Source organism: Dermacentor variabilis, chromosome 3 (genome assembly GCF_050947875.1).
Source record: "Dermacentor variabilis isolate Ectoservices chromosome 3, ASM5094787v1, whole genome shotgun sequence".
NCBI lineage: Eukaryota > Metazoa > Arthropoda > Arachnida > Ixodida > Ixodidae > Dermacentor > Dermacentor variabilis.
In genome coordinates this window covers 104,998,140-105,012,309 of record NC_134570.1, presented here as the reverse complement: position 1 = coordinate 105,012,309, position 14,170 = coordinate 104,998,140, and the positions used below count along the sequence as shown (strand labels likewise).

At 48.0% G+C, this 14,170-nt stretch overlaps 1 protein-coding gene across 1 annotated transcript; it reads right to left on the bottom strand.

Annotated features, from left to right (window-relative positions):
- Positions 1–11,295: 11,295 nt before the first annotated feature.
- LOC142574669 (uncharacterized) lies at positions 11,296–13,187 on the bottom strand. The gene is made up of 2 exons (XM_075683706.1): positions 12,620–13,187; positions 11,296–11,939 (listed from the first exon to the last, which is right to left on the bottom strand). Exons 1-2 carry the CDS (start codon positions 13,185–13,187, stop codon positions 11,296–11,298), a joined length of 1,212 nt encoding a protein of 403 aa, XP_075539821.1.
- Positions 13,188–14,170: the final 983 nt, after the last annotated feature.

Genomic DNA, 14,170 nt, shown 5'->3' with positions numbered 1-14,170 from the left:
ATACTTTTCTCTTGAGGGATAACGGCAACCTGCTGTTCATGATTTGGGAATGCCTGCCAAACGCACTCCAGCCCATTCTTATTCTTCTGATTATTTCCGTCTCATTATGATTATGGTCACATTATGAATTTAATGGTGCCGCTCTGCAAAGCCCTACTTTGTGCCTGAGGTGCCCGGGTTCTGCGCAGAAGTGGCATTGCGGTGAGAATTTTGCAAGGGCTATGAAGTGATTTCTGGTTGAGTGGGGGAAGTGTAGAGCTCGGAGGAATCGCTCCTGCTCTCCAGGTAATGACTTGTGGTGGGGGGGGGTGCATATGTTCTGCGGGTTAGCTTGTAGTGTAGTGTGATGTCTTGGTACGAGACTAGAGGGTGCATGCGCTCGGATGCAGATTCCTCAGCGTTGGCTTGGTGGGTCAAATCTCGAGCAACGTGGTTTGTGACCTCGTTGCCAGGAATGCCGTGATAAGCTGGCGCCAAGATGGTCATGACTGATCTCGTTGGTGGCTTTTGATTGATGATCTGGAGCGTAGTGGTATGAATTCTGCCGCTAGCAAAGTTGCGGCTCGCCCGTTGGGAGTCGGTCACTATGACGCGCCGTTTTGGAGAGCGCGAGGGCTATGGCCGCTTCCTCGGCCTGGAAGGGATTGTTTCGGGTGAGCGAAGTGCTGCTCCGATGTTCTTTGTTGATGACTACGGTGGCTATTGTTGCTGCGTGTCTGGGGTAAGACCCCGCATCCATGTAGGCTGTGGAGGGTAAAGTCCCGCATTGCTTGTGTATGGGCAGGGCGCGGGCCTAACTTCGCGCTTTGTGGTGCACTGAGTGCATGTTGTGAGGTAGAGGACGTACGGTGATCTTGCTCCGGATGGCATGGGGTAAGCTCAAGTCTGAGGTGGCGGATGGCTGAGAGGGGCAGAGAGCCCCTGGCGTATGAAGATGGACCTCCCCGCCTCGGTAACTGCCAGCCCTTTTCGCTGACTGGATGAATGTGCCTCGATCAGCTCCTCGGCCGTGTTGTGCCCTGCTAGTCGTAGTAGACGTTCTGTGAACGTACTGATCGGCGGGCCCATCGCCTGCTTATATGCCTTTCCGATCATTGTGTTGATTTTCTCGAATTCCGTCGCGTTGAGTAGTACGTATAGAATAGCGCAAGGTTTGCGAGACACGACGTAGGCTTGGATAGGCCGAAGCGTGTCTGCCTCCCCCTTGCCTCTTGCCTTGGCTGTTATTCGCCGGATCTTGTGGGTAACTTGGGCTGTTGTATTCTTAAGCTTGTGAATTAATATTGTGTTGGTGCGATCCGACTGGAAAACCATTCCAAATGTCTTTACGCCCTGAGACGGAACGATGCTATGTGCCTCCAGTTGTATGTTGATATTGGGCGAGTCGGATGCGTGCTTCTTTCTTGGTGAGACCAGAGGTAGCTCAGAATTTTGGGAGCGCAGCTGAGGCCGCATGATTTAGCCCAACACTTTTCAATCTAACAGTCATTGGACTCGCCGACATCCTCCCATACATCGTTCAGCTCTCCACCTATGCCGGGGAGATTTGTATGTGGAGATCAGTTTGGAGGCGACTTCATCTTCGCGCGCATATGCGGAAAAAAGCAACGTTAACCTCATTCTACCTTCGGAAACCTAGACTTCGAAGATCATAGGAAATGTGTGCAGTGATAGCATTTACCAGGAAACCATTGTCTACATGCGTGATATTCATCAACGCACAACACAAGTCACAAACGTTTGAGGGTGGTTATAAACAGATATATTTCCTGCACCGCTCATGTGAATGTGAAAAAAGAAATGTCTGACGGGAATTTGCTAGGTCTTTAAGTTCCTAACAAGAGATCCCTGGCGAGTGTCAATACACTCTATCCTGCAACTGTACAGAATCCTCTTTATTGGATTCCGGCGGTAAAGCCTACAGGCCATCTCCGACACCTGAACAAATAACCTTAATACAATCCAAAGTATCCAAGCCTAAGCAATCAGCATATGTTTTGATCTACCTCGGAGTGCGTCAACGACAGAAGTTATTGTAATCGCTGAAGACTACACTATCAGTGCGCACATTACCATTGAAACAATGCGTGTGTACATAAGACACTTTACCCGGGCTCCTACCCAGCACTTCGCAAGTCTTCCAGTAGATAAGCGCCACACGAGATTCAAGGTGACTGAATTCGCCCACCGTGCCTCTCTTGCGTCTAGGCACGCATCTGTGGCGAGACCTTCGATTGCTCCACGGTGTGCAAGCTGTACTAAAATAAACATCACAATACCAGGACGGCAGACAAAGCCGGCTTATCCTCATATGCGCTCAAGTAACTTAGAGAACACGTCTTGTGGGGGATATACAGCGACTGCAAACGCGTCTACACTGATGGTTCAACTGCACCAACCAGTTTTGGTGGCTATGTAGTTAAACCAGCAATGGGAATAACCCAACGGTTCAAGACTTGCCATATCACTACGTTTACAGCTGCAGAGCCCACGTCTCACCGCGGTGAGCTTCATGGGTTCAATACAAAGGGTCCTAGAAAATATTCAAGGTTGGCCTTAAAAAGCACGCAGTCATTTAAAAGTACATGACGTGGAAAATAGTCGGACCTATCCACCAGTTGAGAGAAAGAGACCATGATATCTCTTTTCAGTGGATACCAGGACATTGTCGTATCACTGGAAATGATGACGCAGACAAGGTAGCTAAGACGCCAAACTAAAAAGACCTCGGCGTCCCTATTCCTTTTTCAATGACAGACGCTACGAGACAGCTTCGCATTCTAGTACGCACAGGCTCACTACTTGAGGAGAATACTGCACATACACAATGCAATAGGTGCAACACAATGCACAGACTAAATCCTTTGCTGCAACTCGAACCTCCAGCCAGACTGAACCGACGCGAAGCGTCTCTTCTATGTCGGTTGTGGTTGGAAGTGGCTTTCACAAAAATTTATTCAGCACTTATTCGAATGTCTGACAGTTCTGCATGTGATATCTGCGGTTACGAGGAGAACATGTCAACCTAATGTGCCGCTGTCCTCACTGCGAAGCACCATCCATGTCTATCGCATTCCGGAAACTATATGATCGCCATATAAGTGAACAGGCAATGCTAGAAGACCCTCCTGAACGATCATGGGCTCAGAAGAAAATGCGGACACTTTTTTTAGTTTCTTAGAACGTCTGCCTTGTGCGAGCGCCTTTGAGTATGCAGTTGAGTCCTTGCACGTATCTCTCTTTCTTTATCCACTCCATAAATCTCTCTTCCTCCCTCAACGTAGGGTACCCAACTGGACTTTTGACTGGTTAGCATTCCTACCATCCTTTTATATATCTCTTTTACTCTCTTGCTGTCAGCGCGTTGTCATTTCATCGTCATCACACCATTTTGAAGCCATCGTCATTGTTCCATCATCGTCATGCCGTTGTTGACAGCGGGTCATCAACAAAAAGTCACCATCAGGCCTTCATGGTCGTTAAATCGTTGTCATTTTATCGTAGCGATTGCCCTGTCGCAGCCCATTGTCGTCATACCTTCTTTTTGACATCGTCGTCGTGATTCAACCATCGTCATCCCGTTGTCTTCATGCCCTCTCCGACAAACCGTTGTTGTTGTACAGTCGTCACCATATTTTCACGTTTCGCGAGCAGCAGGAACTGATAAAAAAGGGCAGGACACTTTAATTGCAAGCCAACTGAAAAACGATGGTATGGTATGGTATGGCATTCCTTATGCGATGGCGCACACCCACTGCGGGGGATTGGCCAAGGTGTGGGTGAAATTAGACAATCTTTATTAAATACTAAAATTGGTAAAGCTAACTGGAGGAAACGAACAAAAATAAAATAATATAATCGATAAGGTTCGTTAGAGCTGCGTAAGATAACATTTGAAACTAATGCATCATCAGGCTTTACAATAATACGCCAATTTCCGTGGGCTTGTTAGAGTGCGAATTGCCCCCAGATATTTTCCCTTCGGGTGTTTTTGCAAAAGAATAGTGAAAACACTGTTTTTTTCTTTCTTCCCTTTCAGCTCACGTTGCTGTTTCTTCTGCTCGTCTGGGGCTTCTTACTCTCCCATTTATCCTTTCTCATTTGCGAGGCGCCAACAGCTGCTCTCGACAAGTTGTTGTTTACCAGGCTAACTGGAGGAGGAGGACGAGGAGGAAACTCGGAAAAGGCGCAACCTGAAAACACTTATGGTGGCAGCGATGTGAAGAAACCGGAGAATGCAGAAGACAGCGTCTTCTCTCGATTCTAAGCGGACAACAAGCAATAGACACGACGTCAGATTTTCCCACCACTGCGAGCCTCTATTCATGTGCGGAATATTCTGGCACAGCAAGCGCCTAACATCGTAAGCGGAAGCAAGGGAAAGGGTTCACACATTCCTCGAAATCGGCCATTTATTAGCGCCATTGAGCTGGTGACTAGGTCGGATTGGCAGCTTGTAGTGGCGCGACGGTAGGTAGCCATGACGGAGGAGGAAGAGTTGAGAAACGAGGAAGATTTGAGTGTACTTCTTTTGTCTCGTTAATAGGGGAGTGAATACAAGCTACGCGTCTTGGTCATGTTCACTCTAACTGTTGCTGAGATTCAAGCAACACAGTGAGGAATCCTGACCAATTTTGCCGACCTAATGAACTTGAGCTTGAAACTCCTTCTCGCACATCTACTCGACTTCATAATCATCTCAGTTTCAGGCGCATTTTTGGCCGCACACAGTCATTCAATAACTCTGCGTTACCGCGCGCCATCGCACTATGGAATAACCTTCCAAATAATATTGTCTCAGTAAAAGATCCTGCGAAATTTCGTGAACATTTGGAACTTCTCATGTTCGCTTGACTTTGTAGTACGACTTTGTATTGTATTCGCCCTTGTATTGTTTTTGGACTTTGTTTTCCATTGTATTTCCTTGAATTTGTATGTACTTTTTCCAATGTTTAACAGTGTTCCTTTTTTTCCAATGTACAAATTTATTTGTTTCTCTTACTATGCAGTTCCTTTCTTTGCGTTAATTATTTGTCATTTTTCTGTAACCCCCCCCCCCCCCCCCCCCCTACTCAATGCTCATCCGAGCCTGTAGGGTAAACTGAATAAATAAATAAATATTGTTGGCAGCATCTTTATTTCGAAGCGATAGAACAAAGTGGTGGTGGTTTGGGTGATATTGAGATGCTCAAGTGCTGCAGTCCTTAACCAGAACGTTAAACAAGCAGAGGTAGTGAAATTAATTCACCGCCTTTCACTATAACGTGTGTCTTCTTATTTCCTTTTTCGTTCTCTACACTTTTGTCGACTGCTAGTTGACGATCATCAACCTTTTTACCATTTCATCAATTGTTATGTATTGATATTTGTTCACACTGTTCTTGCTCGCCCTTAAGTGTAGTGGTTTCATTTTATCACGAATTATATTTTACGACGCGATTGAGAGTGATTGATATTTTTCTGACCTCTAACTTTTTCCGCTACACTATAATCCGACATCTGTACCTCATGTTCTCGTTTCACTTTTAACCACTCCCCTTTCGGCTGCCAAAGGGCAGTTGCCAATATTGTGTACGTATAAGCAAACAGAGGAATCAATGAAAGAATATAGAGCAATTTATAAATCAATAAAAAAGCACATAACTCTCTCCGATTATTTACTTACCTACGGTTTCCACATACTCCTGCAATGCAATGTTTTGGAAGTGCGGATATTTTTGCCCTTCTACATGGTCTTTACTACCCAAGTCTAGTAAATGTTAAGGCGCAATGTACTGCGTGCTCGGCGAAGAGCCGTGCTTCCTGCAGGTAATCAGGAATAGCACCTCTTTGGGTAGCCTTTCGGGCTCCCTCAAGAAATGACTCATAGGGCGCTTTATACATTACAAGTGCCAGCGTTGGAACACTAATGCGAGACGTGTCAGTGTCACACATGTCCATGTATGGAGACCACCTCACTTTCCACGATATGCGTGCACATTTCCTTCCACAGACGCAGTTTTTATGGACGCTACCGGCGTTTACAATTTAGATGTTTACTCCTCTGTAGACTATTGCTGGCAATTTATTACAAATAAGAAGGGCTTGCCTGCTGACATGACCGAAGTTGTTAATCGTACACCCTACGCTTTTGTAACCGTGGAAGTTACAACGCTTACGAACCGTTCACTAGTGGCCACTGAAACCGCACCTACAACACCCGCTATATACAAACCACGGCAGTAATATGCCAGTCGGTGACCGGATATCACAGGCAACTGGGCTCATCTCCATTCAAAAGAAGCATGTTACTGTGTGAGCACCTCACGTCTTCCGCTGATGAGGGCAGAGTTCACAGAGAGAACCTTGCAGCATGGTGACATGGCCTGGAAGGGGTCTTTGCTTAAAGAAAGACTAAGAGAGGCAACTTTAGTCACCTGCGGGCCGACGGAAACGATAGGAAAACGCTCGCCACCGGTCACAAGACGAAAAGCATGAGAGTTTGAGGGAGTAGAAGCCATGCTATTTGCGGTTACTTGGAAGTTCAGGCCACGCATTTACTGAACGCAGTATACGTCAAGGAGGCCAACTATTTACGCTTTCGCTTCAGCGAAGCTCTCGGGACCACTCCTGGTAGAAAAAGCAACGTATTAATCAACACTCTAAAAAAAATTACACCCTTTGGATTGTATCTTGACACACTACAGTAAACCTCATCTGCTTTGCACGAATTTCTTTTCTTTAACGGTGCGAGCCCGGTACTTCCCAGTAACCAACGGCATGCGCGTTATCAGCAACACACAGCATTCCTGACAGGAAAGTAGCGAGCGCGGCGTTTCTAGAAAGGAAACGCAAGCAAGACAGATGTCGATTATTGTTGTGTGGCAGATATACAGCCCAAAGGGTGTAACTTTGTCTGAGAGTGAACTGAAACGAATACAAAAACGCGCCGCCCGGTTCGTTGCCGCCAACTATGATTTCACTCAGAGCTCATCACAAAAACGTGTTAACTTGGGATGGCCACTTCTTGAGAACCGACAAAGATATTTACGCCTTAAACTTTCCTTCAATATATAAACAGGGAAGACTGGTTTGTGCAGGGACACATACATGAAGAACTCAAGTTACATATCACACAAAACAGATCATCCGCAAAAAGTACAAAAGTACAAATGCCGTATCAATCGATATAAGCATTCCTTCTTTCCAAAAAACTGTACATGATTGCAATAAACTGCCGCCTGAAATTGTCACAGCAACGCCATCTGTATCTGAAAATTTGTTGTCGAAACATTTGTATGTTTAGTTCAAAAATCTGTTTTGGTTCAGACAGAATAGGAGGTTAGCCTTTCCGATCCACAGTTATTTTCCTTAATCGCTGTTTTTTCGCCATTAGATTATATATTCTATTTTTATTATTAATCTCATTATTAATATCATTACTAATATTGTGTTGTACTATGCACTAAATTTAACTTATATTGTATTTCATAATAACCTTAGGTGTAATGTTGTATTAAGTACTGCATTTTTCAATATCAATATTGTGTTATTGTGTTGTATTACGTATTAGATGCATCCTTTTGTACCATCAATCAACTGTATTTGAGAATATGTATAATATTCCTTCTCCCTACTCTAACGCTCAACATTCGGCGCTGTAGGTATGTAAGCAAATAAATAAAAATAAATAAAATACTTTGACATTCTAGGGAATCCACAACGCTGCACGCGCATGCATGGCGTGAAGAGGTGGACGTCCTTGGCAAATGAGTGAATGAATCCCCGTTGATTCCACATTAGAATGCGCCGAGGGCACTGCACCGGAAAGGGAGGGGTATTATTGCAAAAGGAAATGGGTGAGGCTGCCTCCGTTTCATTAACGAACGTCCTCGGGGCAGCTACGTGGGGCGCATGAGTGTTGCGGCTTTCCCGAATCCAATCGCTGACCGGTGGTGCCGCCTGGTCCTGGAGAAACAAGAGCCGTGCTCGATAGAGCTCAATGGCATGGTCCGGAGGCGTGGGATCCGGGCAGACCCAAGTCCGGAGAGAAGGCCAGGGTTCCCGCTTTATGGTGGCCAGGGCACGAAGCCTAGGTGGAACGTAGAGAGGGCACTCTCAACACAGGTGGTTCAGATCAGCGTGACATTTGCACGTGGAACAGAAGCCAGTTACGGGTGGTGCTGTGCCACACCTGTGAAAGCGGTTCAGCAAGAGAGGAGTAAGGATGGTGCCTCTCTGAATTCATAGAAGCAATACTATCTCTGGCCGTGCGAACAGCTTCGAGGGACGCCACGGTATAGAGAGTGCATTGGCCACTGCTGTGAGGTAGGCGGCAAGTCGTTGTTTGGTAGCATGCTTGTCTGCTATCGGATCTAATATCTCAGATGTGCAACAGGCAGGGACGTCAACAAGGGCTCACTGTCTTTTCCAGCTTCCTCACATTTATCTCTTTAGTTTAGAATACGTTTATCTCGATAACTAAGGATACGAATATAGCAAGTCACGATGACTGCGCTATACTACCAAGATGATAGCATACCAGCAGCATTGCACCATGTTCAAATGTTGGGCGAAATCTCGTCAGGCGAGGATGAGACACCGTGAAATAAACCGGCAATCGCCTAAGGTTCAAAAGAAAAGGAGACTTATAATGATGTTTTGAGGCCCCAGCGCGTCTCATGTTCACAAACATCGTGAGTAAGGGACCAGTAGCGGTCTCGTAACGTCTTTAAATGTTTTATTTCCTTTTGAACCTTAGGCGAGTGCCGGTATATTTGACAGTGCCCCATGTACAAGACAATTCTTAACGTAAATATCCCGGTCCACACAGTTTTGCTATGCATTGCAGGTTTGATCAAAGAAGAACCAAAATGCATTTGCAAATGAAGAAATTGTTACATACATAAATGCAATAAAAAGTTGAGTCGTTTTAACACGTGCTAAAACGGATGAAGAAAAGCCTGCGCGCTGACTAGACAATAATTAAGTTACCTGACATTCGCATTCGAATGCGTTGTTACTTTCTATTACTTGTTATATCCCGCCAAAGGTCGTGGGTTGGAGTGCCTTATTCGTCGCTATCTTAACGGTGCCTTATTGAACTTCCCTAATTAGCACCAAAGGTCCTGGATAGGGCTCGCACCAAAGGCCGTGGGTTCGACTGCCCTTATTGCCTTTAAATTAAGTACCGGAGCATGAAATAACTTCGCCTTAATACCAAAGCCTGTGGGTTCAATGGTGGTGCCAGCAATTTCGGTGTCATTGAATTTTGGTCAAACCAAAGGGCGTGGGTGGCACCATTGATTTCGGTGCCATGGAATTTTTGGTGCCATAACGCCGGATAGTCAATGTTTCGATAAAGCCGAGACAGATTTTTCGACCCACGAGGCCCTTAAGGCTTTCGCCTTAATAACAGCACAGGTGACCGTAACCTAGGAAACCGTGTACGCGAATATCTACAAGTAAAGCAAATCTCGAAAGCGAATGCCTCAGGCGGCTCATGGGACATAAAATCTGACGTCTGGTATTACGGCACTAGAATTCATTCGAACCATCAACCTTGGCTGAGAGTCGAACCAACTGCCCTGGTGTTAAGGTGAATTTAATTAGCACCCACGGCCTTTGGCGGATTAGGGCGATTTAGAGCATCATTTTTTATAAGAAAGCGTGCAGCCAAGGGGAAGAAGAAGAGTCAGAACTACCTGTGGGGTTGATTAAGGCATGTTTAATTAAGGGCCACGTAATTAGGATAGTGTTTAGACATTCGTACCCACTACGTTCATGGAAGTCGTACCGACTTGCTGATATGGGATGTTTGGTGTTTATTAAGGCGCCAATAAGTGAGGTTGAGCTGATTGAAGCCCTGAAACACACGACATTTGGTGGGGGAAAATAAGAAATGGGAAGTAACAACTACCACAAGTCTTGCGTGCTGGACAACAACAACAAAAACACAAGTAAAAATGCTTTGGTTTTCTCTACGGCCTATAGTTTGAAGGCCCCTCGCCTTCGCTCAGGGGGTCCGCGAGCCGCGACCAGCACGACAAAGGACCAAAGGCGCAAGGAACAAAGACCGCTTTAATGTACGATAGAATGTAACACTCAACATTACCGCAGCCTCGCGGCCAATAGCAGAAAAGAACAAGGCAAAGAAGCAAGCAGCAAAGCAGCGAGGCAACAAAATATGCAAGCCAAAGGGAGCGACGAAGGAACGGCCGCTACAAACCATCAACCAACGCAATCCTTCGGGCGATAACAGAATGCATAAAGCGCAGAAAGCAAGCAAGCACCGAACCAGGCGCGCAGATAGTCCCAAAAACGAACAACGAGAGCACTCTCATGCAGACACAATACAAAGACGCTTTTCCCCCTGCTCTGCAGCACGCTCGGAAAGAAACCTAGACGGGCCACGCCCCACCAGCACCTCCCCAGGCCCACGCCCCGCAAAAAGCCCCGAGTGCCGTCTCAGCTGCCTTCTTATCGGGCAGCCGCCTTCCCGGCATTCCCCGCGCGAGTTCTCACGATACGCGATCGGTGCGCATGCTCCATGCGACGAGTGCCGCTGTGGAACGCGTTTCAAAGGCCTCCCCCGTGCGCGCTGCAGAGAGGGCCCAAGGGCCCGACACTCCCCCCCGTACAAGACCGGACACCCGCCTCTGTGTCCAACAACACTATGCCACAACACTATGCCACAACACTATGCCACAACACTATGCCACAACACTATGCCACAACACTATGCCACAACACTATGCCACAACACTATGCCACAACACTATGCCACAACACTATGCCACAACACTATGCCACAACACTATGCCACAACACTATGCCACAACACTATGCCACAACACTATGCCACAACACTATGCCACAACACTATGCCACAACACTATGCCACAACACTATGCCACAACAGCACCATGCATCGTCCTAGTCCAGTACATCACGGCTGTTGCGAAGCAAAATGTCCGGGGAAGTTTGCACGCGATGAGCTGGAATGGTATCTGGCGTCGTTAGGAGCTCCACGTGACGGCTCCAATTGGCATGCGCTTTTTCAGAGACAATGCACTTTTCGCCCAACCGACGCTAGCGCACCTCGGTCGCCTCGGTGCGAGGCCGACGACGTAGGTGAGGTTTCGATGGGCCGCCGTGGCAGCCAGGCTGGTCACGCCCGTTGGAGTGGTAGGGTGGCATTCTGCGTAAGGCGAGGATGTCCAAGGACAGCATATGTAAAAACGTCGCGATTAACAGATAACGGCTGTAGGGCACAGCCGCGTTGACTGCTGAACTCGTATAATGACTGAAGCACGGTTAGCTGTCTGATGGGCGCTCGTAGTACGCTTTGAGGTCGAGCAAGCTTACGGGCCCTATTACTCTGCTGCCGTGTTTTTCCCGCAGTAGGTACACCAAGCTAGAAATACGTCTCGCGATCACGTAAGGGCCGTCCCATCTAGGCGCGAGGGAAGCAGCAAACCCTTTTGCAGCATCGCTGAGTGGGTGCGTGCGGCGGAGCACTTCATCGCCGACCGCGAACTCCAGGGGCCGCCTGCCTTTGTTGTATTGGTTCCCATGTTCCAGGCGGGCAAGGTCCAAGTTTTCCCTGGCCTCCTTCAGAGTGTGGGCCAGGCGGCTGGAAAGATTTTGTGTGAACGTGGAGTAATTGCGAGTTGGCAATTCAGAGCCGTTGGTGAATGCATGCTCAATTGGAAAACGGAGCTCGCGACCGAGAAGAATAGCCGCTGGCGTAAACCCTGTCGACCGGTTTACTGTGGTCCTTGTGGCGAAAGCCATCTCCTGGATACGAACGTCCCAGTCCTTGTGCTGCTCGGTGAAAGCCACCAGCATTGTCTTAAGGTTTCGGTTCACACACTCCGTGATGTTGGCTTGAGGATGGTAGGGTGTCGTCCTTTTGTGCTGCACGCCAAGAGCTTTGCAAGTATCAACGAATATCCTGCCTGTGAAAATGTGGCATTGTCTGTGATAAGCTGCGCTGGGAAACCGAAACGGGTGAATGCTTCCAAGAGCCTATCCAGATTATCTTAGAATTCAGCTTGCGTAGCGGGTACAGCTCTACCCATTTGGAGAAATGGTCAGTGACCACCAACAAATATCGATTCCCTTTAGCTGACCTGGGGTATGGGCCCATAACATCACATGCCACAATTTCCCATGGGTATCGGCTCTCAACTGGTTGCATGAGGCCTGGTGGCTTCCCTCCCCTCGGTTTCACGGTCTGGCAGGTAGGACATGTGCGAACGTATCTGAAGACATGCTTTCTCATGTGCGGCCATGTCGCGGCGGGACACAGCTTCCCAAATGTTTTCTTGCCGTCGCTATGACCGGCAAGCCGGGTGTCATGAAAGTACTCTAGAAAAGGCTTGCGCAGCTTCCTAGGCACAACGACACGGAATGGGGACTCACCACAATCCGTATCGGCAGCAGGTATGTACCGCAAGAGCAGGTCATCTTCTGCTTGCATGTAGAAGTTGCTGCCAATGTTGCTGCCAATGTACGGGTGGCACGGCCTAGTCAGGCAAATGTTTGCCTTTAGCCGTGTCCCCTAAGACAATCTGTTCATTGTCTTAAATAAATCAATAAAGAAAGAAAGAAAGAAAGAAGTCGTGGTTTCCGCTACCGGCAGGGTTGGCGCCGTCCAGTGCCTTGCGTATCAAGTTGCACTGGTCGTCGCTTAGCTGGGCGTCGAGTAGCTGCTGGCGGGAGATCAGTGTTCCCAAGGCATCCACAGGCACTGCCACAGCCAGGACTTCGGTTGCCGACTCGCCATCCCCGGAGAGTGGTGCTCGGGACAGGGCGTCAGCTACCTTGTTGAAGGTGCCTTTCCTGTATTCTACTCTGCAATTATACTTCTGAAGAGAGAGGGCCCAACGGGCTAAACGGCCGGCTGGGTTTTGTAGCTTTGACAGCCGCGTCAGCGCCTGGTGGTCAGTCTGAATAGTAAAGTCAGCTCCATCCAGATACATGTCAAATTGCTTTAGTGCAAATACAATTGCTAGGCACTCTTTCTCTGTTACGGTATAGTTCCGCTCTGCTCCTGTGAGAGTGCGCCTTGCAAAAGCCAGAGGGTGAAGCTTCCCTTGGTGCTTCTGAAGCAAGACTGTGCCGATGCCATACTCTCTTGCGTCGGTCTGCACGGTGAATGGAAGGTTGAGGTCGGGAAGCAACAGACGTGCGGTATCGGCCATAGCCGATGACAGAGCTCAAAATGATCCCTGCTCCACGTCAGTCCAGTACCAACTGGCACCTTTCCGTAGGAGCTGGTGGAGAGGTTTTACCAGGTCAGCGCAGTTGGGGATAAAGTGGCGGTAGAAGCCCACCATGCCCAAATACCGCTGCAGGCTCTTGAAGTCTGTTGGTGGTGGAAGCTGCAGTATGGCCCGGAGTTTCTCCTCGTCAGGCTGGAATGTGCCTTGCTCGACAATGAAACCTAGGAGGTTGATCCTGGGCGAAACCAGTTAAACCTTCCGCGGGTTAATGGTGATGCCTGTGGCCTGCATTCGTTGTAAAACGGTGGTTAGGTGAAGGAGATGCTCCTCCAGGGTATTCGAGAGCACTACCACGTCATCCATGTAAGCCATCGCATAATTGAATTTGGCGTCTTGAAGCACAATATCTATTACACGCTGAAAGGTTGCCGGTGAATTGTACAAACCGAAAGGCAATCGGACAAATTCGAACAGTCCCCGATGGCAAGTGAATGCAGTCTTTGCAATATCGCAGGGGGCGATCGGAATTTGCAGGAAGCCCCTGCAGCAGTCTAAAGTAGTAAATAACTTTGCTGACCCAAGTGAATACATCACTGATTCGATTGATGGAAAGGGGTACGAGTCTCGAACTGTGACAGCATTCAACCGACGGTAGTCGACACACAACCGCGCCGTGCCATCTTTCTTAGGTGCTAGTACAACTGGGAATGCCCAGGGGCTCTTAGATGGTCTTACTGCACCGGTAGAGATCATTTCGTCTAGCGCACTATCAAGAAGTGCTCGCTTGTGGATGCTCAGGGGCCGCGGGTTGAAACGAAATGGGCGGGCGCATCCGGTGCCTATCCTATGAGTCAGCACATTAACGCTGCCAGGAGCTTCCGTGAACATTTCGGCAAATGGTTTAAGCGCCGTCTCGATTTTGGTCTTCTCTGCCGGAGATCCTGTGAAAGACTTCAGAACAG